Here is a 27,596-nt window from a genome sequence, read left to right as displayed (position 1 = left end):
TAATTGGCTTAACGATAAAAGCTCTAGCAAGGGATAATTTGCTATTCTGTAAGGTTTGTACTAAGAATAGTTGACTCTGATATGATTTAACCTTATTCTGACATAGATCTGTAAAGCAAATGAATATTTTATAATAAAAAGTAGAAGCATTATGATATTTTAAGGGGGTAGGGGATAAATTGTGACCTCGTAGTTCTGAGTGCACGGTTTGAGCCACCTTCAAGATGATTTGCATCAGCTGAAACAGAGTCCTTTTAAGATTCTTCAAACAGAACATAGAAAAAACAACTGGTAATTAGAGAAAGACCTTTACACGGGGCTGCTGGCGTACCCACACCTTTCATCGGGTGCAGGCAGGCAATGCTTTTGAAAGGCAGGCCCGTAAACGCGTGTTACACAGTGCAACCAATATATAAGTGTCAGACTTGCCTGAATTAATGTTGCCTGCCTGGGAGGCGGAGGAGGGGGAGGGAGGCAGAGGACGAGGTCGATGGCAGTCCCAGCGCTGGTGCAGCCAATGCTGTAAATCCTGCAGCATCAGGGCTGCTGTGTCGAGGCTGGGTGAAAGCCTTGAGGAGTTGCTGAGGCAGGAGAAACTGAGGCAATGTAGGGCTTGAAGTATGTGGCCGAGGTTATTAAAGAGCAGATTTTGGCTCAGAAAACAGGGAGGAGGGTTTAAGGAAAGAAGAAAAGCTCTCTCTATAATACACCATCAGAAGTGTTTATTCTGTGGCAGTGAGAAGAACCAATAATAAGGTGTGTGCACATCAATTATTTAAAACAATTCCAGCAAATACAGACTTTGACCTCCCTCACCACCCCACTCCCCCCCAACAAAAATGCTTTGAATGATCAAAATTTATTTTGATTCCTTCTTTTTCAACACCAAGTATTTGTTCAACTGGATTTGCTGTCGTCATGTAGGAGGGGAAAGAAAAAGGAAAAAAAAAAAGAGCTTGGGCAAGACAGTGAAGTTTTTCCTCGGCTCTGTCAGGAGGATGTCTTTTGTTTTGAAATACTACAAAAATGATAATAAGTCTTATAAAAGTTATCCGGTCACTGGAACACTGAACACTTCAGAATCTGTGTTGCTTGCCAATCATTCATTTTTGGCAGCTTTTCTAGGTAAGATAGTGATGGAGGAATCAAATCCATAGACAGGTCCACGCCTTTGCAGTCAAGCTAGAAGGATGAACTGGAAGGAAAAAAGAGAGAACAAAGACAATGTAAGAAATGTTGTCTGACAGGGAAACTCCTATCCCAAGAACTTACGCTTAAATAAGAAAAAAGTCTCCAAAGCATCAGTTCCTGGCAGATTTATGCAGAGGTGTATGAACTTCGGTAAACGTGGACAGACTAACTGTTAAAGCTGTGTTTCACGATCTGGTATCGATGAGGATGAGTACAGTGAGGTGATCACATGAGATTTCAGCTCTTTGCAAAAGTATCTATCTACTGGCGAGAGAGAGAGGGCACTGCAGCCCCAGAGCTAAAAAGGCAAAGCGAAATAGCATGTGCAAAGAGAGCTGCTCCTGACACCAGGGGCAAACTTAATCTTACTTAACTACAATAAAATTAGACACTTGGTCTCTGCTGATTTATATACCTATGTTGTACCTGTTTTACGCAGCTGTCACACACTCACCCACCTATTATAAACATCAATTTAAAACCCATTATAAACATAATTTGCTACTGATGGAAACTAAATGACTACTTCGGACTTGATGTCTTCCTTTAAGGTGGTCCGGCTTAGGGGAAATGAGCACCCTGCACCAAATTTATTCTCAACCGATCATTCTGGAGATTAATAATGCTCCCCACCCCGCATGGGCTCTGCCCATCGCATGCTTTTCAGATGCGCTCCACTGGCTCAAAATTTAACATGAATGGGAAGGAAAAGGAGTGGGGGGGAAGGAAGAGGAGAAAATATCCAGCTTCTGCTTTTGTATTTTTGTATTCAGGTCACGTCCCTGCTGCCTTATTATCACATCAGAGAGTCTGGACCCATCAGTGCTTTCATTACGCAACATTTTCCTCCCCCAAGAATTTATAATTCCACCATCTTAATTTGTTTTGGGGACACTAGGCAGTCTGATTCCCTATCAGAGAGAAAATTTGTTTTATTAGAAAACATCTATGAGCAGTTAATCCCGCAACTTTATTTTAGACCTTGAGAGGTCAATGCATAATTTAGAAGGTTTTGGATTCCATTCTGATTGCTTCTCACTCAAAGACAACCTCAATTATACAAACTTGGTTTTCTGAGGACCAAAGTCCCACTTTGATCATCATATGTGTTGCCATAGACCCTGATGCCTGTGGCTGGCCCATCACCAGGTGGGGATGATGGAGCGGAGAGCGAGCCGCATAGTATGGCGAGACCAGGCACGGTGCAGCCCTGCAGCAGGCTGGAGGTGGGCGATGGCTTGCAGCTCCAACTGTGGCAAAGCACCCACCGAGAGAGGTGGGGGAAAAAAATCACCGCTCAGGGATAGAAATTTCTAGCAGTGATAGGGCTGCGTGATACTTGAACCACATGGATAGTGCCTTATGAAACTTAGGGCTCTTGGGGGCCAGCTGGGGTCTGCTGGAATTAATAGGAAGACTCCCACTGCTCTTCACAGACAGTAGGTCAGGTCCTCAGTGTGGCAAGGCTCCTTTGAACCTCTGCGGGAATCCGTATTTCCAGGGGAATGGAGCAAACTGCAGCTGCAGCCCTCCAGTATGTCAAACCCCTATTGATTTACAGCCTGCCCCACATGGAGGTATTGTGAAGATGAGTACTGTAGCTTATGAATAGGAAAGAAGGGCCAGTATTATCTTTCCCAGCTACAGCCCCCTTGACATGAATAAATGTTTCACCTTTATTGTGTTTGTTTTGCTGGTCTTTAAGAGTCCCAACAATTACGTGGTCAGCAATATGAAAGGCATAAAAGAAAATGAGATCGTTTACAGCTTGTTCACAAAGGCTGCTCTATAATACGGTGGTCCAGAGAAATTCTGTGTTGATGGGTCCTATTACAAGTGGAAGGAATGAAGCTTTGAAATACTGTTATTTTGCCTTTATATGACACATAATGAAGTCAATTCAAATGTCAGTTTTCAATGGAACATGAGATCTCTCAGAAATGTGGTGCTCATTCAAACTTAAATAACAATGAGGTATAAAAATATCGGGTATGTTTTAAGGACATGATGCTATTACAGAGCTGAGAGTTGGAAATAATTAATTCCTTTTTTTTTTTTCATAAATAAAAATCTAAAAGCAAGGAATAGTTTTCCAGATTTTATGGTATTTGTCTCTTTTCCTTGAAAAACTCCTGAAATCAATTCAAGTTTATTTAGCTTTTAATCAAGAAATCATCTTTTAATTAACGATGAGCCAATTCAAACGCATTTTAACAGCTAAAATTTTATCAAGTGGTCTATTTAGATATTCTTCTCTGACCAAGCCTTACTTATCCAAAACTCTTCTTGGACTAGTAAACTTTGGCATTATTGGTGCTAAAAGTCAAAAGAGTGTGAATTTGTATGTAACTGACCTCCCTGGCCACCACAAAAACAACCCAAAGCCATCAAAGCCCCACAGAATGATCCTTTTGTTTGACATTTAGTCTGCCCTAGCTTATTTTGAAGACTCCTCCTAGTTAAAAATATGAGAACTAGAAAAATTACTTCAGGAAAACGAAATCCAAACCTTCCCCCAGACCCTCCCAGCTCCCTCTTATCCCTTTTCAGCAACTACAGCTGTGAGATAAAATACCATCTGCTTTTCAGCTCACCTAATTTTAGAGACCTATACAGCCGAGCTCTTCCCCTGAACAAGTTGTCTATTGTCCTTTTACAATCAATAGAGAGGAAGAAGCAAGATTAATCTCACTCATTTAAGAAGTCTGCTTTGTGATGAGATGAATGGTGCCCTAGAAGTGCTATTTCCCTTCATCACCTATAAAATAAAGTAGATGTCTCACTTATGTGAGATGAATCCCATTTCAATATTTAAAAGCAAACGTGAGACTGGCCGATGCCTGTCTTACGTGCTTTCCTGTATCTTTGTGCGTGTCCTTGTGCCAGTAGGCTGGTGCTGCACTGGTGGGGTGGGGCACGTTGTGCTCCTGCAGCAGCTGCTGGGCTGGGGGTACCTGTCTTTGTCCTGTTCCCATCACTCCTGTGGGTCCTTCTGCAGAAGGAGTGAGGGCTGAGGTGGAGAGCGGGAGCACCAGGGGCCACGCAGGGACTTGGTGCTGGGTGTACCTCAGCATCTCCTCTCTGCAACCCAGTGCGCTGTGTGTGGGGGACCAAGGAGGGCAGCACCAGCTCCTTGCATGGGTGAGGGACCCAGACCAGGGAAGTGCTGGGACCTGGAAAAGGGCTGGAATAGTGTTGATGGAAGCAGCCAGGCGTGCTCAGAGGGGCAGTGGTGGAGGAAAATGATGGAGGCCAGGTGGGAGGAAACGCTGTGGCAGACAGTTGCTGTTGGAGACGCTCACTGCAAGTGCCACTGCCGAGCTGGAAGCAGGATGGCTGGCACCAGAATAGCTCTGGGAAGCGCTGAACTTGTCAATCCCAAATAAGCTAGTGTCATGATCTTGCTGGACAGTCTCATGATTTAGGAGTTTGGGAATAATAAGAGAGGTATGCAGAAGCCTAAACTAATTTGGTTAAGTGCTCTTGAAGGCCATGGTCCATGATGTGCACTGATTTGTGCTCACCAAGGCTAGCTCTCACTAATCTGAACTGATGGTGCAACCCCAACATCCAGTTCTGTCTCCTGAGCTAGGAGGTAAGGATCAGATTCATGGGGAGGGGAAAGCACAAAGCTCCTGCAGCACCTGAAATGGCTTGTACCTAGGAACTAAGACAGGGAAGTCTGAAAACTGTAAACTACTCCATTTTGTAGGATGTTCTGAACAAAGAACATGTAGCAAAGCTTTGCCAGCTTTTGTCTTCTTGAGAAAGCGTGTTACAAGGCTAAAATGCCTAAATGGTATTTGTTCCCTCGGCTTAAATTTCCCGATGAGTTTCTGCCCTCTCTTGTCGACCTTTCCCACACAGATATGAGAAGAAAGCACAGTTCATAATGATCATATTTTCCATTTACTATTAGCACAAAAGGCAGATATTTGAAACTAAATGTACATCTGATCTAGATATACGGTAGGTAGATATGCAGGCAGAAAAATGTGCGCCTTATATATGTGTGTGTGTGTGTGTGTGTGTTGCATAGTGGATATGCTTGTCCTTTCAACTCCATTAAAGTCTATAGAAAGAATCTATTCTTCAACAGGTAGTAGTTGTTTTTTTTTCCCCAAAACCTTAACAAATACCTTTGATCATTAAAGGTGGGTTTTTTTCTATAGTAGCTTGCAGACTGAGACTCTAAATGACTAACCCAATCTTTTACTTTGAAAGCTTCAGAGCAAAAATATTTCTTTCCAGATGGACACAAAATTGTCAATATTAGGTTATTGTCAGTACACTGCTTGCATGGCCTGCTTAGATTTTAAAAGGTTTTGATAGTGTTTTAAGGAGCCCTATAGCATTATGACAAAATATTTGATGCGAATTCACATCTTGGAGCTCTGGCACAGCTGCTTTAGGAACCCAACAGATGTGACAAAAAAGCTGATCAGGGTGGCAAAGTAGGAACATCCAAAAGACAGGCAATAGGTGTCACCGAGATCTGGGATGAGGGCCACCTCACTGCCTTGCACCTCAACACAACCTACACGGCTCCAGTAAATCAGGATATATCTTGTGAAGGTAAAATAATACCCAAACCGAACCCAACAGAAGAAAGAGCACAGACTGTCATCAGTTATTACAGGAATCCCAGGGAAGCAGGTTAGGTGAGAATTTAGCCCACCTTCTTCTATGAAGACCACAATGATGGTACATTAATAGAATCATAGAAGCATTTAGGTTGGAAAAGACCTTTGAGATCATTGAGTCCAACTGCTAACCCAGTGCTGCCAAGCCCACCACTAACCATGTCCCTAAGTGCCACATCTATGTACTACATGTATCATCAACACTGGGGGTCCCGACTGAAAAGTGCTGAATATTCCCCTATAAAATGATAGGAAAACTTGCAGGGTTGGGGGGCAAAAAACAGTGGAAACAAACATGGAAAAAACCCAGCGGATGACCAACCTCACAGTCCAGCGAGAGATGTTCCCATCCTTTGCTTGTGTCCTGACAGACCGCAATTCGCCATGTACACTGAAGTCAATCCGTCCTACACACAGTTTCTGGTACCTCCCGGTGAACAGAGGAACTAGGCTATGCACAGATCCCGGTCTGGATAAAGAGTAATGCCATGTAGCTCTGTATTATTTCCTGGAAGCTGACAAAAGGGGTCGATGCTAATAACTGTCAGCACGTGCATATAAACAGTTGTTGGGTTTGGGTTTTTTATTCTTCCGTGGTTTTTTTGATTTTTTGTTTTCTTTTTTTTTCTTTTTTTCTTTTTTTTTTTAATAGAAAGAGCATTATTCATGAGGTCCTCTACTGACGATCACAAGTGAGTTGGAGAAGCAAGGGGTTTGACGGTGAATGAAATCGTCCTTGTTTGGGTCGCCCGTCCTTGTTTGGGTCGCCCGCCCCTGTGTGCTACCTGACCTTCTGCAGCTCCTGTCTCAGCCAGGAGGGCAGGGGCTGCCCCAGCCTGTGCAGCAGCTTGGACAACTCCACGTTGTGGTCTCTGTAGTAGCTTGACAGAAATGCTCGAGACTGAGAAGGGTGGGGGGAAAAAAAACAACAGTCAAAGAAGGAAAGCCACCAGACGGCAGATTTTGGCAGGTGCTCCTGCCCAGGAGCTGTGCACTGCTCCCAGAGAAGGGGTCTTAAGAGGGGGCAGTTAATCTCCTGTCATTCAAAGATCAATAAAAGTTTCTGATTTTAAAAAATATCAAGTCAGTGGGAGAGGGAAAAAAAAAAAAGGTGTATTTATTTTAGAAATCAAACACAGGTCAATATTTAAAAATGTTAACTTAAATCTCTGGAAAGCCCTTACCTCTTGGTCCATTGGTGGGTATTTTCGACCTTTGCTTTTTCCCAGGCACTTTGTTTTCCCTCCTTCCAACAACTGGCACCAAAAGCCTTTCTGAGGGTCAAACCTATAGAGAATTATACTTTTTGAAAGACTTCACTACAGTAGAACCTCCCAGCTACGGAGACATAAGTGTCAGCCAATAATCGTTATCTCTCTGGGTGACTGAAATAGCGAGGACAGGGTGGGAAACAGCTTTCTTCTCTTGTGAAGGCTTTGGGAATTTACATTTTGTTTTCCCACAAATTTGCCTTGGGAGTGGCTCAAGGCAAGAAGTTTTTCACATTGTGCTTTACATACACTAGCTAATTTTCCTTCTACTTGTACAGCATATAGGGTACAGGACTTAAATGTTGATCTGTAGGGTACTGGTCAAGGTCCTGAGCCTCAGTCTCAAGGGTCTTACATGGCCTCACTCCACACTGTGGCTCATATTTTATTGTCTGGTTTTGGTCAGAGATTTTATTCACGTCAGACTGCTCTGCGTATCCCTGTGGGATGTTAATGTTTTGATCAATTGACACTTGAACGAAGAGCATTTTGTTGAGAAAATTACTAATCGGGTCTTTTCCTGGAATGAGATGCATTATATTCTCAAGGACATTATCAGCTGTGCTCAAGGAAGGGTCTCCGTACAACCAGTTGGAGCTGATGCTATCGTAGGTCAGCATGGTCAAGGTGAGAAGAGCTAAAAAGGGCAAGCTGATCTATTTGGTGACTTCAACAGGCATAGTTATCCCTAAGCCTATTTATAGAGAAAAGTGTGTGTGTTGCATGACTACAAAATAATGAGAAATACAATATTGCGATGTTTTATGTTGATTTTTGAGTGAAATAAGCAACGTTCAGGTCTGCTGAAAGAACCGCCAGTTGGCTGTTGATAATTTAACTGCACCTGAGAAGTTGGCTGTTCCATATCATTAGCTCTAAATATCATTTTCATTTCAAAGATGGCATTATAGCATAAACACTGTCTTAGCGGTCTTATTTGAAATATGCAATTTGATTTTGATGTCTAAAATCCAAAGATATAGGAATTTCAGATTAAGGCTTTAAACCACGTACTCACTAAGGAATGAACAACACGCAGCGTTAAGTTTTGAATTTATTGCTATGGGACTTGCAGCATGCATAAAACATTGAAAAGGTTCGCATTTCTGCTATTCAGCAGATGTTTGAAAAGGATGAAGTATAATTGGCTGGAACACGGAGTTAATTAGTTACAGACTACATTTTTGCCCTGGGTCTACCTGTATGACACGGGTGCACCTGCAATTTGCTGCTGTACATAAGTGAACTAATTTCTGGAGAAAGGTGAACCTTCTTTATGTTTGGGTTGGGTTTTTTTTGCCCAGCCTATTATTGCAGGCCTGACACTCGTTTCCTAAATTGGCTCGGTAGCTGTATCAATTAAAAATAAATAAATCATTGATTAAATGGATATATTGATGATAGATTCATTTCTACTTCGGCCTTTTCCATCTGCTCATTGCATCGTGAAGTACTTTAGCTGGCTTACATTGATTTCCCAAGAGAAGCAGCATTATAGTGTGCTGAGTAAAAGGAAAACTGCAAAACTATGCCCCAAACAGTATTTCTACCCCAGAAGGCGCATACTGAACATTATTAAGAAAATGTACAAATTTGGGTAGGGGAAAAGAGGGTAGGACAGCTCGGGCTGAATTCAACCCATTGCGTTCAGGTATTATGAAACTCTCGGGCCTCCTGAAAATGTAATTTGGCACAATAGGAGTTATTTATTTAAAAATAGCGATAGCCTTAAGGCTAAAGGTACAAGTGAGCTTTTTACAGCGGTCAGCAGAAAACTCCCTTCCAGGCCCAGTCACCTTTCCTTCCCTTGCAGAGCAAGGCCATGGGAGATGCAGGCTTGAACCGGGACACCCGTATGCCCACTGGCTTCTCGGGAAGCCAGCACCCGATGCTAGAGGCGGGGAGGGTGCCAGTGAGGTCACAGCTAGGCTGTGCCACCATGAGGGCCTTTCTCTTATTCTCCAACAAATTGCAGCAGCTTTCCAAGAGAAAACATTAACTTAAGCGGGCTCCCCTAACCCTGTCTTGTCCTTTTCCTCCTGTTGTTCACAGGAGGCAAATGCAGGGAGATGTTCCCTATGAGGTTGCGTTTGGAGCTGCCCCTGCGGGTGGAGCATGGTGTGATGAGCTGGTCTAGAAGAAGCGGCAATTTGGTTGCCCTTTGCCAGAGCCAAGCTCTGTCCTGCCTCCCTCTGCTGCCTGCTGAGAAAAACAAAAAAGGGAACCACTGGCCCACGCTGCCTCAGACTGTGGGTCAACTGAGATGGTCAGGCATGAAATGTATCTTCCTAGCAGCCAGTGTAGCTTTGGTAGGGCCACCCCATGATTAAAAGGGAAGGTCTTTTGTAGCTTCAGTCCCATGTGTCCTAGGTTTCTGTTCATTAAGATGGGAATAAGATATGTAAAAAATTGTAAACCCCTATGAAAATGAGTGGGTGGGGGAGAGGTGGGAAACACCTCTTCAGTGCTGTAGTGGGAATGTCATGAAGACCACTGGCTAGTTTCCCTCTCCCAGCACTGTGCGGGATCCCAATGGCTTTCTATTGACAGCGTTATGTGTGAAAGCCCTTCAGCGTTAGTTGTTTCCCCCTCTTTGTTTTCACTACTCTAATAAAGAGTGCAGGCCGTAGAATCACAGAACCACAGAACGGTTTGGGTTGGAAGGGAGTGTTAAAGCTCACCCAGCCCACCCCCCTGCAGTCAGCAGGGACATCTTCCACTAGATCAGCCTGCTCAGAGCCCCATCCAACCTGACCTTGAACATTTCCCGGGATGGGACATTGACCACCCCTCTGGGCAACCTCTGCCAGTGTTTCACCACCCTCATTGTAAAAAATTTCCTCCTTATCTCCAGCCTGAACCTAGGCTCTCTTTAGCAGTGTGTGTAAGAAGCACTGACCTAGTTGCCCATCTCAGCTGTGGCTCCTACTAACCCTGTGTGATGTGGGCTTCTCTGCAGGTGCCCGAGCCCTGCCTCTGTCTCCCCTCTGCTCTTTTTCTGTAGCTCTGAATAGTACCTTCCTTCTGCCTGGCTTGATTTTACTCCCCTATAAGACATTCACGTAATTACTCAGGGTGATGAACTTGTTGCTCACTAGTGTTTGCAGGACTGGGTCCTTAGGCTGCATTGTGACAACTTTAAAAATGTATGGTATACAGTTATTAGGCAGTAATGACTAGGAACAATCCTATGCAATCTTTTTTACTTTGACAGTCCTACCATAAAACAACCATGTTGTTTAATGCCTTTTTCCTTTTCCATCCTAAAGCCGTAGAGAACTATGTGCTTCTGCGGCACATTTGCATTCTTGATGCCTCTAAACAGTGATTGCATAATTTTATAGATCTGTTTACAATCCATTTTTTCCTATCCAAACAAATATGAAAGACCAAAATTTTTCCTGGTGTGTGACTCCCCCACCTTTAATTTAGTTTCAGAAAGGAAGATATATGTATGTGGGTGTGGGTTTTTAAAAACCTAGCAGAAGGCGCTGCAGATGTGCAGCAGCAGTTGTTCAAACACCAGTAGCTCAGTTGTGAATTCAAACTCCTCCTCTATTTCATCCACTTTGGAAACCAAAGACTGAAAAAATTACATTTTGAAAACCAAATTCTTTCCTCCAGAAAAGAATTGTGGCGCTGCAACATTATTAAGACCCAAAGAACCGCAAGTGCTCAGCTCTCACTTTATACCTATTATATAAATAAACATCAACATAACCCTCCCAGCGGAGGAAACATTAAACGATAATCATAAGCAGTGTGGAGGCAGTGTGGGGTAGGTGGGAAGTCCATGGTCTCATTTTCCCACACTTCTCGTGATGTCAGCCTGCAGCAAAGGTGAGGTACAGGCTTTTCTACTTCCCACCCCATGTGCAAGCTCATGCTCTCTCCTTGAACACTGATTTGGGAAAACCTCTGCTGCAGAGCCAGACTTGTCAGCCCATGGATGTCCCAGGGCTCTCCCAGCCCAACGCTCTGGGCTGTAATGAGATGATGCTCCTCATACGGAGAGGCTCAGATCAAAAGCTTCTTACAATTTTCTGCTGGACTAAGAGGGGAGAGAGAAATTCAGCCCACTCCCACCCCTGCAAAGACTCACCTTCCTGTGGGAACTGAGGAATGTCAAAGACAGCATGCCACCCAGGCCACGGGTTCCCTTTCATGGGGGAAAGCCTCACCCTCCGGGTAGCGAGAATGAGAAATGTCATCCCGGCTCGTCACAGCTGCCTTTGCTAGATCTGAACCAAAGGCTGTGGGAAGGCAAAGGGCAAAGGGGACCTTGACTGGGCTTCTGTGGGGCACCTGCAGTGTTGGCACTAACACCCTGGGCCACAAATGGCGAGGCTGCTCAAGCTCAGGGTTTTGTGCTTCATCAGCAAATACGAGCTTCTCCCCAGGCTCCACGTGCTGTGCTTGAGACCAGCACTTCCAGGTTAGGGATCTACTATTAGTAGCTTATAATTTTACCAAACTATAAGTGTACAGGCTGAATTCTGTGCAGAATAGGCTCAATCATAGATGAAAATGGGATTAGGGAATGATATATTTGGTCCACATTAAAAGCAAACAATCAAAGAAACCATGCCACCAGATGAATTTTATCATACTGACTGCCTCTAATCCAATTTCTGTCACTAGACTCCTACATGAACATGATAAAAACGTTTAAGCCAAACTTTTCACACCTGACAGTAAGTGGGCTTCAGCTCCTGGAGACTGTCATAAGGTCCATCAGGCTGATGTGCAAATGTGTGTTGAGCTCTGACATGTGCAACTCACATCACCTCTGAGCGTACATTTTAAACAGTGCAGCGACGAAAGCAAAACTAGGTACCCTGAAAAATCAAGTCCTGGGCACCTCCGATTGAACACTGCAACTTAGCAGACATTTTTGGCATGAATCTGGACCTTTGTTCTGTATCTAATACAAAATACTGAGCCGTTGTTTGTTGTGTGTGTTGTGCAAAGTGGAAATGTATGCAACCATGCAATTAAATTCTGTAATGTATTATATGTGTGCAAGTGAAGGGAAAAGTGGATGGGTGTTAAACATGAAGAAACCCCCAAGCTCTGCAAAATTATCCGTTCTTTTAATGTGGTTTTTGTTTGTTTGTTTGTAATTAATGATCAAGTGATCTTGGTAGGAGGGGTTGTACACCATGATCCCATCGGGCAGATAATAAAGAACTGACTCACGTTAGAGCTTCAGAGTAATTATAATGAGGAGAGACTCCAAGAAACTTCTGAACTTCATCCATCACAGTAGCTGGGTCACTTCTTAGCTGTTGTCCATCAATAATAAGGAACTGTAGGGGTAAATATGCTAGCTGTTTAGAAACAGGACTAAGGTTAACAAAAGAATGACATCATTTCCCTTCTGTGACAACACAGTTTTAGATTAGCATGTGACTTTCCACAGTGCTAACAGCAATCTTATGGATGAACCTCTTTTTAGATTTACTTTTCTCTTTATTATGTTGAATCTGTGTGGGTGGGCACCTTGTAACTCTGTGTGCACATTGTTTAAATTCAGAATTACATCTCACAAGCCAAACCCAAGTCTCAGTGAATTCTGAGAAATAGAGCTAAGGAAGAAATGTAAAAGTATTATTGAGGTTTACAATGTGTCCGTTGAAAATCTGACATGGAGGCATGGAGTAAGAAAAAGAACAAAAAGCTCCTATCTCTCTCTCTCTCTATATATATATTTATATTTACATATATATATCTTAGCATTAAATGTTTAGAAACTACAATTAGATGTTCAAAAGCTATACTGTAGCAATTTATTTAAAACTTACCAACAGCCTATCAATCATATGGGCTTGCAAAATTATTAGCAAAGGGTTCTTTTGTTTTGTTTTGTTTTTAATTAAAGATTGATGTGATGTAAAGGTACATTGACCTCCACAAGCAAATGTTAAGACAATGTATCAAAAGTCTACTGGAGTACCAAGCAGTATTACTAATAACTATTCTGGGCAGACGTGTTTTATATTTATGGTGAAGGCTTATTATGAATTATTAAGTTTTTGAGTGCACAGACCAAGTGAATGCACATTACTGAGTGCCCATTAGTAAGCACCGTGAGTGCACTCTCTGTGTGCACCTTATTAAGAATGAGTGCATTTTGTTGTGTATCTTGTAAAATTAATCACTGTAACTAAGAAACATGAGTGGTTACAGGTTTTACAAGAAATATGTCAATGTGCCCCTGAATGTTTAATAAGAGGGCTGCACTTGTTCTTTGCTATGGCAGGAGAAAGGGAGAGAGCTTTGTGAGAGGGGGCAGCAGCCCTGGGTGAGGGCAGAGGCAGGGCACAGGTAATGGCACGGGATGTTCAGCACTCTTTGCATGCTCTGAATGTGCCGGGACAGCCCCTTATCCTTTGGAGGAATAAATTGGGACATGGTGGATGTTGAGGAGACATGCCCTGTTTGCTCCTAGGGCAATACTACCTGGGGCTGGCCCTTGCTGCAAGCTCAGCTGCTTTGGCAGTACTCCTTCCCCATTTATGAAAGTACAGAAAGGCCAGAGATGAAAGAAGAAAGTCAACAACTGACTGAGACTTTGTCCTTTCTCTTGGAAATGGGATTGACCTGTTTTTCCTCTTTGTAGTACAGCTGATACTGCATAAGAAGAAAAGTGAGGACTGCAAAAAGACAGAGCTTCTATTACTTTTTGGTTTTCCAGGTCCCTGACTAAATAGGAAACACTCAGTTCTACGTCTTTTCAACAAAACTCTGTCCCACATAGAACAATTTCTGCAGATACGCATTATGCTTGCTTATTAAACACCCTGTTACAACTTTTTTTTTTTTTTTATGGTATGGACCATGTCCAAGGGTAAAGAGTGCCTATGCATACATTTTGTAGTACTAAAATGTTTGTTAGGTTTATATATGTAAACAATTTATTTTAGTAAATAGAATATTCCTTAGGTCTATATGTTTACATAATTTTTTCATGGGAAAGATCATCAAAGACAATTCAATAAAACATCTAAAGGAAGATGGGGCAAAAGAAGAATTTCTGCTTTAACACTCAGAAAGGCTAATTCCATATCAGGGTCAAAGAAATGTGGAGTTTTCTATGAAAGGGACCGAGTAGGAAGCAGAATGAAATTTCTTTTTAGAAAAAGCCCTGGCATTTTCTAAATTAATTTCTCAGATCTTCCCACAATGCCTCATGCTGCAGCTGCTTGTATGTTGGGACCCAGAAGCCTTGAGAACCTGGGCTGGTCCTGGAAGAAAAGCCCAAAGTCCCCTATCAAACCCATGTGGCCAGTTCATAGCATTTTCCTGTCGCATCTTTTCAATCAGAAGACAGAAAAATAAGCATACTTCTGCCAAATATCCTGATCTTGTCAAATGTGCATTTCCTGATAGCTGAGTTCCAGTGGGAAATACCCCATCACTTCTAATGATGAGGCCATACTCATCTGGGGACTTTCCGAGAGTTGATGAGCTTGGTGGAACAACAGGTTGGAAATTACCTGTGAAGCAGGGTAATGACTTAACCATCTTTCAATATGGACAGCATACCATCCGGGTGTCAAGCATCTCTTCTGGAGAGTCCTTATCTCCGAGGGCGCCCAATGGCTGGATGTAATGACTTCATAAAAATTGAATTTCAAGGCAGTGGGGTCCTCATGGGATCGCTGATGCTGACAGGAAATATTTAGACACATATCACAAGGAAGCTGGAGATTAAGCCATAAGCCTCCCCAGAGCTGCCGGGAGGGATGTGCTGGCATGGCCAGCCCTGCTGCAGCCCCTTGGCTTCCCCCCAGTGTCACTTCTGCTGGGTAGGAGCAGGGGGCAGGGAAGCAGGATGGGACCACCACTCAATCAAGGGCCCTCATGGGACAGATGGGAAGGGAGCTGAGGAGCCAAATTCTGCCAAAGTAGGAACAATTTTTTTTTACTGCTTTGCACCTTGCATCGGTAGTTTTAAAGGTGCAAATGAGATACTGCAAAGGGTATCTGCAAACTGCACCCTTTGGCCATGTTTTATTCCTAGCAGAACTCATAACAACAGTATCAGAAGTGGTGGTTTCTATGCTTATTGCAACAATATTAAATATTGTCTGTTTTAACACTGCTTTTAGTATTTCCTGTACCCGCATGGCTACACCATATCTCACATACATCTCTAAAAATACATTTTTTTTAAATATTGCAGACTTTGTTATGGAAAGGTATGGGCTCAGTAGAAGGCAAGAAAGGGCATCCTATAGTTTCCTCAGAAAAAAGCACAGGCTTTCTTTTGTTTCCAAGGAGAGAAAAAAAAACCCAGCTCTCCAAACACAGCTCTTTTTAATTCCTTGGAAACTTTAGAAGACACTGCATACATTTGCACAGCACCGCACATCACTCAGCTTACATGTTGGAGGATGGGACGAGGTACCAGATTCTCGGCATCAAGAGCTCTGATTTTCTAGCTAGGACATGATCATTTTCCCCCGTATATCTCCCTGGGCGAGGAACACTGCTTTTCCTCTATGCAGTGTCAGCTGTAATTGAGATTAAACTGTTTGTTTACAGCTGGTGGCAGCTTTGTGCTGAGAAGTTTCATCATTTATGACACTGGTGTCACAGGTGCCAACTGCACAAGCTGGCATTCAGCATCCTTCCACTTCTACACAGTGCAAATGCTTTGCAATATAATCCTGTTCTTGCTCAAGGACACGAATTCCCACTGATGCTGGCCATCATCCCCTGCCACTGATTTCACTGTTCATTTCTCTAAGGCAATGTCTGTACCTGGTACCAGGAATACGCCCGATCGGATGGGTCAATAAGGATGGTGATGATCTTGGCCTTGGGGATGAGGGAAGCAGCTCGTTTAGGGGCCTCCTCAGAATGGAAATAGTTGGCACTTTTCTCAAAGACGAGGTTGGTGGTAATGTTGGAAGGAGTGGGGAAGAAATCCATGTACCTGGGAGGTGAAGGAACTTGTTAGAATTAGCAGTATCACAAGAGGGTCATATCCTTGTGCTTCCCATTTCATGGCAGATGAAAAGGTGAATTTTCAGGCGTAATTCTCAAGAAGCAAAATGGAATTTCTCAGCTCACTCTAGAACTGGAGCAGGGGGAACACATCTTGGCTCTTACATTCTGTGATTCTGTGGTGCTTGGTAATGGCTAAAGCCTCCATGAAGTCAAGTAATTAGGTTTTTTCCCTTGGATGGATGGGATTTTTGCTACTAAGTTCAATGTCAAAGGGATATCTTTCACCAGTTTAGCTGCTGGTGAAAAAAAATGGTAAAAGCTTCAAAATGTCAACCATTTAATTTTAACATTGTTGAAATACTTCTTTTTGGAACCGACAAATCTTTTCTTTTAGACATTTTCAGAATGCAAGATTTGAATTTTGGCTTTGAATGGTCTTTTCCACTTAAAATTGATGGGAAGCAAAACAGCAGGTTCAATTGAAAAGGTGAAGAATTCAAATAAGCAAAAGGTGGAATTGTTTTGAAGGCATATTTTAGTCCTTTTAGATTTGCTGAGCACTCTGGGAACTTCCAGTTTTGGAGAGACTAACTGGTTTTTGGTCTATGGAAACAAAGTACGTGGGGGCACCCAGGACCCTGCTGACTTTTGAACATGCAGGCCAGTTTCGGTGAAGTGTGGTGGTGGGGTCTCCAAGAGGCCAGCCTCTTCCTCTACATGTTGTGTGAAGGGCTGCAGAGGAGAAATCCCCCTCCCCCACTCCTTCTCCAAGTGGATTGCACCACGTACTCTATGATAGCCATGGGTGATCTCTTTCTTTATGCAGCATGGAAAAAACAAAGGCCAAGCACTTCTTTCCCTTTATTTTTCGTGACACCTGGAACCGAGGAGCAGGCCTCAGAGCTGTGGGGAGAGCCTGCTTTTATTGGTCAGCCCCGTTTGCTCTGCAAGCTCTCCATGACGTACGTGGGCAAGGAAAACTGCTCAGGATGAATCTGTTTCTGTGTAGTGTGATGTTTGCCTTGTATTTCAGTTTTCACACAAGGATGAGAACTGCTGTTCCCCGTGGAAAGGAAAGCCTCACAAAAACGCTTTTCCTAAGCAAAACTAGTAAAAGCAATACATGCTTCTGTAATTGTTCTATTGTGATTTACCATGTATTAATAATGAACACTTCTTTTTTGTTATTCTTCTTACCAATCAATTCCCTTGTGATAGTTGTTTCCATTGAAGAACTGAACTTCTTCAAAAGTTTTTGGACTGGGGAGATTACTGATAATGGAAGGATGCATCAGAAGAAATAAATAAAGCGCTGTTGTTCCTATGACAACAAAAAAGAGATGCCATTAGGAAATAGAAGAAAACCCCTTTGACTTTATTCATTCAAGTAAGTACTTTAAATGAATGCACGTTGAAATACACAGGAAAATTAGATTTCCTTTTGTAAGAAAGTTGCCTGTTGATGAAAGCCCTGTGTAAGCACAAGGGGCTTTCAGAGGGAGGAGGGAATACGTGCTCGTCAGACTCTTCCCATTCCCAAACTCTGAGTTCTTCTCTCTTGATGCATGCATGATACTGCTGTTGATGACATTACTTGCTTGACTGTGTATGTAACCAGTGAGGGAATTTGGCCTGAGCACGTCTGTTTTCAAACCATTCATGTTGCACAAAACTTTTCAAAAGCGCTAAGTGTGGTATTACACTTTTGTTACTCCCAGAACTGCACTTTTGTCCTCTGTGTATTTTTCCTGGGGGTCTGCTACTGAGGAATAAATCGTCTATTTCAAAGCTAACAAACCTGTATGTAATACGTATGCTTTAAAATCCCAGTAACAGTACTTTTTTGTTATTTGACAAAACCAACTGGGAACAATATATGGTGGTAAATGAGATTTTGGAGGATGTGTCTTTAAACTTGCTCTTCAAAGATTTTGTGTTATGCAAGCTACCATTGAACTACGAATCAAGACCTGCTGTCTCTTTCGCTGTTGCAGAATTTCTATATGGTCTCGGATTTGTCATTTATTTCCTTGCTTCAGCACCCACTTTCTGCAATATGTCCACAACAGTAATAACTGTCTTGGGAGTGGCAGAATGTGGCTTACTTGAAATAATGCCCTGAGACCTTCAGAGCTCTGCAAGGCGGTAAATACCTTTATTGTCAATTAAGGTCTCAAATGATGTTGAAATAATTTGTCAAAGAACTTTATAACAATCTTAACATAGGGCAGCCTGACAGCATATGGTTTGGGTTTTTTTTTTTTTTTGTGGTGACTGAATGCAATCTTACAGTCGTCCCTTTCTGTTGGCAGTGAAGGAGTTACTGTTTGGATCCCATAGGGATCAGGAGTGCACCATCTCTATAGTAGGGAGTTGGCTTCAGTTTACAGGACACAAATACAGAGATACAAAACTGGGGGGCTAGTCTCGGTTACAGATTCATTGTTTCTTACCTGTTTTCTGGGGTCCTATCACAAGAAATTTGGGTAGGTGGTCACAAGTTTTGTCTCTGGACCAAATATCCCTGTGTCGTTTATCATCACATGGATTCTGAAGAAGAAAAGGTGGTTGTGTACATCATGCTGGGGGTATCCTCAATGTTTGCATGCACATGAGTCTTGCAGGATCTAAATGTTATGCACTAATGTCAGAGCCTTACAATAAGTAGTAAAATCCCACGTTTCCTCCTAAGGGTTTGCTTCTGAATGATACTGAGCACTCTGGTATTGATCTGCGGAAGCAGGGCACACAGGCACCAAACTCCTAGTGTCCATCTTTCAGAACCAACCCTCCCAGGGGTCCCAGTGAAGTCAGTAATGCTGCACAGTTGTGCAGATCCTGGAAGGATCGGTGTCAAAACCCACAGCCTGTGAGAGTACTGCGCTTCATTTCCTCTGCTGGTCAGGCTCATTTCACCATCTCAGAGCCCATAGGCACATAGGTAGGCATTTATGTGGTCTCATTGACTAAAATTTAACTTGTATATATAATAGTTTTGCATGACTGAGGATTAAGTTCAGTCATTAGAAAGAAAAGAAAGAAAAAGAAGAAAAAAAAGTTTAAAACATTGATTTAGTCAAGTTTTCATTTGAGGTTAAAATGGAAACCTCTGTTTGAATAGCTTCAAGGCATTACTTTCTTAGGTGACAAAATGGTTTCAGATGCATAGGACTTAGTGCCAATTTTAATTTACATAAGAACTCAAAAGGAAGGACAAAATAGAAATATGGGATATTATTCATCTTCTTATCTTTTTACTACCTATGAATGCAAAATAAAAACGTGTGAACAAAAGACCCCACAGAAACAGTTAGGATTGACTGCTCTTTAAAGCAGTTATATAGATAATGCTTTTGCATAGTATTGGCTGGTAATAGAAGATACAGTTTGCTAGTGAATAAAGTTAACAAAATATAATGGAGAAAATCATTAACTGATGTGAATCACTGCCACATCACTAAATTCAATGGAAATATTATAAATTTATACTTCTTTTGCATCTGGGCCAAAAATAATAGGGAAATTTTTGGCTTCTTTTTGCCAGCATAAGCCCAAAATAACTGCACAGATCTTCACAGCATCACTCTGGATTTATGCCTGCATAGCTAAAAGCACATCATGACATGTCATATGCTGAATAAGAGAAGAGCCACATATGTGTAACAAAGATTAGGAAATTACAGTGTTGAGATTACAAGCAGCACTATTGTGCATTTGAAACAGAGAGAGAAAATAGTTTGTGCAGAAACCCTTCTCCATTCTTAAAATAGCTGCCCATTCTGCATTTGCTGCACTGACCCCTCCTGCCCTCCCTTTTCCTTGCTTTTTCATTGAAGGGGGTTCAGATGGTGGGAAATCCTCCTTGGAGCTGCAGTGATCCAACCTCAACCATTTCCTGTAAAGGGGTGCAATGAATTTGCGTTTGCCTTGGGACAGCTCTTGCTACTGGCTGGCTAAGAGCATCTTACTGACAGTGCAACACCATCAGTTAACACAGTGTGATGCATAAGCAAAGCTGCAGACAGGAGGGTTGGGAAGCGGGCCTTTATTCTCAAATAAATGTCAGTTAGGTGCTTTTACCATGCCTGGTTTGGGGTAAGTGCAAGCTAATCCATTTCTAGCCGAAAGCAGTGCCCTCACAGAGAAAATTTAAATAATCTGAGAAGGCATGCAGGGAGAAAAAACATATATGAATGTGAACTGGGATTTTTAATTATTTTTTTTTTACAGGCAAAGATTCTGACTTCAAGAAGCAGGTTGTAATTGGAGGAGGAAGAGGAAGTGACATTACCTGCCAAAGAGGGTCCGTCTGCTCTGGGAAGAGCTCAAAGTACTTCTGAGCCAGCTGAACCGGGGGCAACGTCTGCAGTTTCAGGTTAGTTGAGCTCTTAACAAAGTTGGCTAAGTTCGCAAAGGTGTATAAGCCCAGGCGGTCGTTCCCATAGTTAGACAAATGGGTCATGAAGATGCTGATCTGGGAGGCAAGAGAAACCTTTCAGTCACAGGACTTGAGGAGATGGCAGCGTCTGGCTGGAAGGGCAGGCAGGGGGGTTCCTGCAAGCTTTGCCAAACCCTCTTCCCACCACCCAAACCCAAAAGAAGATGATGAAAATGTTAAACTAGTCGCACTTCCTAGCCTCTCTGCTAGGGTGAAACCTCCAAACGTGTCACGTATGTACCATTTCTTTAAAAGCCCTTATCTGAAGGTATGTATTGCTCATGGGCTCCCCATGGGCTGGCATTCGGGAGATGCTTTCAGAGGTTTTCTTTTTGTTCTTCTGTTTTGACTTCTTTTTACAAACAACATAAAAATTGTTTCTTGCATGCCTCCTGAACTTCCCTGTTCCCCATCCCTGGGCAGGGGATGCACTGGCATACGTGACACCTCAGTTAGGAGTCCCCAGCACCTCCGAGGGAGCCAGGTCTCCACTCCTCGGACGTGTAGGCAAAGCCTAATTTCAGGGCTGCTATTATGGAATTAACGTGAAAATCTGACTAATTCGCTGTCTCCTCTGAATGCAGTTTGTCAGCTAGTTTGTTTCAAATGGTGTGTCTGTAAGTAGGTGAGTAAGTACTGAAATGTAAAAATGTCATGCTTTTGTGAGTGATGGTACCTCAGCTAAAGATCACTGTCATTGCTTTCTCCTTAAAGCCAATATAGCTTCTGCCTTTTTATCAGCCTTGCTATGGTTCTCCTTTACATGGCCACTGCTTTGTAGATCCCGTAATTTTTTTTCAGAGGGATAAAGAGAATTTGTAAGAATACTGTGAAGAATATATTCCCCAGGATTTTCTTCCCATGAGGTGATTAAACTCAGTTTCATGGCTGCAAAGGAAGGGCTGGTTCATCTGTAGATTGTCATTTCATTTTATGAAGATGCTATCAACCTGAGTGTTGTCACTTGGCTGTTTTACTTAGTACATTGGCCTAAAATAGGATGTGCAAGGACAGTGGAATTTAATTACATTGTTATCAAAAAATAATATCATAGTGGTAACTGAACAGTGTGTATTTTTCTTCTTTTTCAGCACCATCTCTGAAGTCAACAATCAATAATACGCAGCAGATCACAGAAAGCACAAATTAACTAATGTGACCACAGCAATTAAACAGAACAGCATGTCAGGCAGTGAACTTAGTAATGATATCATGTCCAAGGAGGTTTTGACATGAAGTAAAAAATCGGAGATGTAATGTTTGTTACAGCAAACTCCGAAATATGCTGGTGGGAAGTTTTCTGCCCTGCCATAATGCAGAAAATTTCTGGGAAAGGAAAATAAAGCACTGGCTTTGGGAAGACCACAGACAGCAATCCATTCACGTTCAGGCTGGAATGGGTTCAGCAAAGGGATGTAGGCTCAGTACTCTATCTCCCAGCCTTTTTGTGCCTGCTTTCAATTAGGTAGCTGGTTTGTAAAGCCTCAGGAAGGCTTGGTGCCTGAAGACTGGAGTGAGCCATAGCCAGGCTGCTCAGCCATATGCATTACCTGCATTACTCATCTAGGATGCAAGGCTGTAGGCAGGGGTGGAGTGGGGGTATAAGTGATGCATATGCGGGGGCCTGAAGCATCGGACTGTGAAGAGATAAGTCAGCAGCAGCAAGGACACCTGATTTTGCTTTGCAGATAGGTATCTACATCCAGGTGAGTCTCTTTTTGGATGATTAGGATGGGAACTGCAAGCACAGCTGTGGGCTAGGTGTGAGTTTATAAAATGATGTGCAAGCAGCCAAGAGAGAGCTGCTGGAGAGGGTGCGGTGTGTGCGCCTTCCTCCTTTGAGAGCTGCAGCGGAAGATCCAATTCTCCAGCATCCATGGTGCATGCTCAGGTCAGTGAGTGCTTTTTCTTTCTTTTTTTCCCCCACCTTGTGTCTTGAAGGAAGCTGGATGTAGCATGAGTGATGCCTTGCGGAACCCAGATGTAGGGGACAATACTTAGGCTGCAGTCCTTCAAAGCCTGAGGTATGTGTTAGATGTGCTGGAGATGTCAAGGTGTATGCTGCCCTTGCCAGGGATAGGCTATGGCTGGGAAGCCAGGTTGACTGCTTGGCACCCTGGTCCCTGGTGAGTTAGAGCCCTGGAAACACTTATCTCAGCTGGGTGGCAGCCAGCCTGTCCAGCAGCTAAACTGGTGGGAAGTGCTGAGTCTCAAAACTTGGGACCTTTATGCCTAAAAGGGCTGCAAAATGTCCAAGTGTGTCTTGGGAAGGTTGCTATTGCTGATCCATGTGGCTCAGTCCTGCTGACTAAAAAGAGCTTTTCCAACTCAAACCGCTGCTACCAGCTGCAGATGAAGTTTGCCCTTCAGTACTTTGCCGCTGTGCAGTCCCAGGTTTGAGCTCTAGCAGAAGAAAGTGCTGCTGGCAAGAATACTGTGTCTGTAGCACACCATGTTGTCCTGACTTTCAAAATAACTACAGAATAAAAGCCACAAGCTCTCCACTTTCACAGTCTTTCTCTGCCAATGTGGTGCTTCTTTAAGCATCAGCCCACAGTGTTCAAAAACATGTCCATTACTTTGTTAAATTATTGATAAGGCTTTTAGTACTTCTATACAGTGAAGGCGGATGGAACTTAGGAGAAAGTGTCCCTTATGGCCCATCTGCAGTGTGGTTGCACTGGGCCCACTTTATTCCACAAAAGGTAATTTATTCTTCACTTTTTTTCTGTTCTGAGCCTCTGTTGAACAAAGATTGGCAACTGTACAAGTTCTTCCTTCCTGTCGGCTTGACTTTGTGGATGCCAGTGTCCATACATTTTAAAATTGCCAGTATTTGACATAACTGGAGCAAACGCTAAAATGGCCCTGAACTTTGGGTGTGTCCGCGTGTAGTAGCCCAGAAACTTATAAGCAAGGTAATGAATCGTCTTCTTTGGGTTTCCAATCTACTGACCTTTTCCCCTGCCAAAACCCCAACACAAACTGATCCTTTCTAGTTTAAAGTTCAGCTCCTCAAAACGTGACAAGTGCTTCCTGCAAACTATTTTAAAATGCTGAAAAGGAAAACACTTATAGGAGATGTTGATAGGGAATATAATCTTGTCTCTGAAGTGGTTTTTGATAAGTGCTAAAGGGTCTGTCAATGGCATTTAATACTATTGCAGCAATTTAATGTTATTGCTGCAAATAAATATGCAAGTAAATCTACTTGCTCTTGTTGACATTTTTAAACTTGAATTTTAATAAGATTTTTTAATGTAAAAAGGTACTTATAGGGAATGGATATTAGGTTATTTTAAGAGTTTCATTAGGCTGCAGTCCAAAATAAACAATTGTTCACTCTTCATGGAGTTAAAAGTTCTTGGACATCTCTCTTGACTTCTTTTGCTTCATTGATCTTGTTCTGAAGCACACACACCAGATATGATGCATCATATGTGGGATAAAACAGTTATCTAACTCTTTGCCACCTCCAAAACCATTGAGACAAAAGGAGATGGGTATTAACTGTTCATGTTTATAGCATCGATGGACACAAAACTTGTTTTTGTGCTGATGCATCAATCCATAGAAAACGCAATGGTCTAGAAATGTGCTGAGCTAGCACCATGCTGCTGCATGCCTCAAGGCTGGTACTGGGATACCCAGTGCTGTCACACTGCTTTGCTGTGCTGTTTTGTGGACCCAAAAAGGCTTCAGAACCAGCTTTGAGGGCAAGAGCGAGGAAAACGGTAAAAACCAGGGACTGTCCCATCCTGCAGTGCTCGGAGCAAAATTGGTGAATAAAAGAGAAAGAGACTTGTTTTCATACTTTCTATGACAAAAAGTGAGCTACAGCACTCAGACTGACACTAACCAGCAGGCAGCACTTCATCAAGGTAGGAAAAATGCTTTTAGGAGGGAGGCAGGATGCCGCTCTGCGCAATGGTGCGGTACAAAGGCAGTAAATTGTTTCAAATTCCTGAGGCTCTGGCTGCCTTGCATTACTCTTAGAGGTTAAACTAGCATAAGCAATATAAGTTACACAAATGTGCAGAGAGGCACTGAATAAAATCCCTTGCTGTCAGTATACAATCTATAGCAAACACGCTGTGGGAAACAAGGCCAGCTGTATTCCACCATTGGTGTCAGAACACAGACACTTTTCAGGACATCAGTGGCCAAATGATGCTGCAATTTGTACAGTTTCAGTATCTTATTAGCTTTGGCAATTTACCTCTCCCTTTGTTCCTATTCCTGTGATCACTCGTATTTTTGAGAGGTGTGAAGGGGGCAAGAATGCTGAAGGTGTAGGTAGGAAATTTTTTTCTTCCTTTCTTCTTTTTCTGCCGCCCATAGTCTGATCCAGATCTCAGTCGCTGCCTTCTTCTCATACCACATAACACCTTTTCCTCAAAATCACTTTCCCTTTTCTGCAGCTGGGGTCCTTTTGTCACAAAAATGTTATTTTTAATTATTTTTTAACACTTCATTTTATTGTAAGAAACACCTACAGATTTTAGTTATGACTTTCAAAGACTTGCACAAAAATGAGAATTCTGAGATTCATGTTTTGCTGGTGGCAAAACTGAAACACAGAAGGATGATGTGATTTTCAAAGAATTAATCTCCTGCAGGGCAGCCTACTGCTGGGCTGGTCTACCCTCCCTAGGGTGACCCATGCCGCACTTCCAGGAGAATCTTATTTGTATCTATATTAATGGGAATAAATGGAGAGCTGTGGCCCACAGACTGTGGGAATACTTATTTTAGTATTGTAATGAGCTTTCTTCTCCTGGTTTCTGTTGCCTGCTCTGTACTAACATTTCAAAGATGCCCACAATAGTCTGCAGTTTCTTGGCTCAAAAGAAAAAGCTGGGAAGGGTACAGCGGTCCTAAGTTTCTCAGACTACCTGGGCAGTTAATATGCCATTCTGGTTGATAAACCATATGGTTTCCATTAGGCTGGGTGGGCAGGGGGAAAGAAAGGGTATTTTATACTTTGTCCACCTGACAGGATCAAACAGAAGCTATGTTCTGCATCTGACCATTTACTAGCTCCTCTGCTCCTTGACCATAATACTTACTTAGTGACTTATTAACAAACTTGAACCAGTTTAGAAACTGGTGTTCGTAAACTAATGACAGCAGCACCACAGAATTTTACTATTTGGTTCTTATTTCCAGGGCTTTTTAAAATCAGTTATATAAGAAATGATAGGTATGCAGCACATTCTCTGTATGTAATATTTGTATATGCCTGCTTGTGTTCTGTACATAAAATGAAATCTGGATGAGCTAGCAGATAAAAATAAAGGGCTTGTTTCAAAGCTATTGGAATATAAACCATGCTAGATCTGCTTGAAGTGCCCTGAAATTGCATTCTGTACTTGGAGTTAGTGCACTTTCTCCACATACTCAGCCCTATGTACTTGTTAATGCAGAAATATAGAGATTTATTTCCTCCTGTAAGTGCCAAACTCAGTACAGTCTTAACTAAAAGCACTTGGGTTTGGATGAAGGTTAGCTGCCTGTCTCCGGAGGGCACTAGGATGCTATGCTAAGACTGGAAATCCTATTTGTCTTTTTTGGGAGGACCATCCCAGAGAACTACAAACCACTGTAGATCATGCAGCGTGGACATAGTTTGCAAAAAGTGTTGAATTCTAGTGGTATTTTCACTCTGGCTGGGTGACCCACACCATGCTTGCAGTAGGCAGGTAGCTATGAAGATCCCATTAGCCACTTAGCTATGCTTTCAAAGGCTTGAATTCCTGGGTGCATGTGACCACCAGGAACGCAAATATTCTGAAGGCCAAAGGGTAAAGTGACTTCCAAAACTAGGATGTATTTGCTTTTAAGACTCTATCCTTTGTGTGCGTGTATTGTTCATGGTAGGATTTAGTTTGTTATGCATGCAGTTTTGAGTGCAAGAGCCTTTCACGTTTCTCTTCAAAGCTGTGCCTTTGGACAACTGAGGGTAAGCCCTACCCTCAGCTGGTGTGTGTTCGTCTAGCTCATGTGAAATCTGCAGTTGTGTTAACTTGTACAGGAGCTGATATTAAATAAGGTTTGCTCCCTCTCTGTTCCCCAGGACCCTGTGCTCCATAGCCACCAATGTCCTTGCCATCTGCCCTAGTGAGTGAAACCAGTTATGAAATTGGCACAGAGCTTCTAGTTTCTTCTTTAGAATAACATACACCTACATGCTAGAACATAAACTCCTTGAAGAAGGACTGTTAGTGCTCCAGCTTCCAGCTGAAGTGTAATCTAACCAATCTCACTGGTATACCTGGCCGGTCTCAAGGATGGCTATCCAATATTGGGAATCAAATATTGGCTGATACCTTTATGTTAATATTTGAAGCTATGGCTATCCATTGATCCATTGGCTTGCAATAAAAAACTCAATTTCAAAACTTAAGTTCTTCACCTCATCCTCCCAGCTGTTCAATAATTAAATAGGATCAGTGTTCCCTTTTAGGTTCTTTCCTTCTGCTTGTCCTTTGGCCCTGCCCCATTGCTGGAAAGCCCAGGAACAGAGAGAGGTCTCACATGTGAATCCTGCTCCTCTATGAAGAATTTGTTGTTCACTGTCTCTAACAACTTTTTTCCTTGCTTCTGCACCTCTTAAATAAAATTGGCAAGAAGGGGAGAATTAATGCATGCAAAATAAACCAGGGGTATAGCTCAACCCTGTGCAAAACAAAGACATGTTGGGAAATATATGGTGCAGGCATCCTGTTCTTGTGGAAACGTGGTAGCATATTTACTGCTGTTCTCTGCTGTGCTCTTGCATGAATGTTTCCTAGAAAAAATGAATTTTGCTATTCTGTCTTTTTCCATTGTGCTCAGAAAATGCTGTACAGTTGCTCAGAGAGCAAACTCTCATAATTGGATCTAGATGGCAGCATGTTGTATTTCTGAATGTGTAAATGGGATGTCATGGCTGAGAAATGCAAAACTGTCAAGTGTTCATTTACTAATACCAAGTAGCTCTATGCTAGGCTGACCACAGAAATACCTCTTTCAGTTTCAAGTGTTTAATGTATTTCACATCCTGAACAGCCTCCTGTTATGGATTACAGACTTTTCTTGTACTTTATGAGCCAG

General features: G+C 42.6%; 1 protein-coding gene across 5 annotated transcripts in view; it reads right to left on the bottom strand.

Moving 5' to 3' along the window:
- Positions 1-694: 694 nt before the first annotated feature.
- Positions 695-27,596, bottom strand: part of LOC308058201 (bifunctional heparan sulfate N-deacetylase/N-sulfotransferase 4) — a 161,941-nt gene continuing 135,039 nt past the window's right edge. For all 5 annotated transcript variants that reach the window (XM_080373614.1, XM_080373612.1, XM_080373616.1 and 2 more), the window contains 9 exons: positions 20,355-20,537; positions 18,517-18,613; positions 17,261-17,384; positions 15,875-16,049; positions 14,605-14,775; positions 12,305-12,414; positions 7,019-7,121; positions 6,157-6,735; positions 695-1,195 (listed from right to left, as the gene is read on the bottom strand). In XM_080373614.1, coding sequence (XP_080229740.1) covers positions 6,616-6,735; positions 7,019-7,121; positions 12,305-12,414; positions 14,605-14,775; positions 15,875-16,049; positions 17,261-17,384; positions 18,517-18,613; positions 20,355-20,537 — 1,083 coding nt within the window. In that variant the 3' untranslated portion in view covers positions 695-1,195; positions 6,157-6,615. The remainder of the gene's footprint in view (positions 1,196-6,156; positions 6,736-7,018; positions 7,122-12,304; positions 12,415-14,604; positions 14,776-15,874; positions 16,050-17,260; positions 17,385-18,516; positions 18,614-20,354; positions 20,538-27,596) is intronic.

Source organism: Falco punctatus (genome assembly GCF_963210335.1).
Source record: "Falco punctatus genome assembly, chromosome: 1".
Lineage (NCBI taxonomy): Eukaryota > Metazoa > Chordata > Aves > Falconiformes > Falconidae > Falco > Falco punctatus.
Note: the sequence above shows the minus strand (reverse complement) of the source record. Positions and strands in the feature narration are given on the sequence as shown.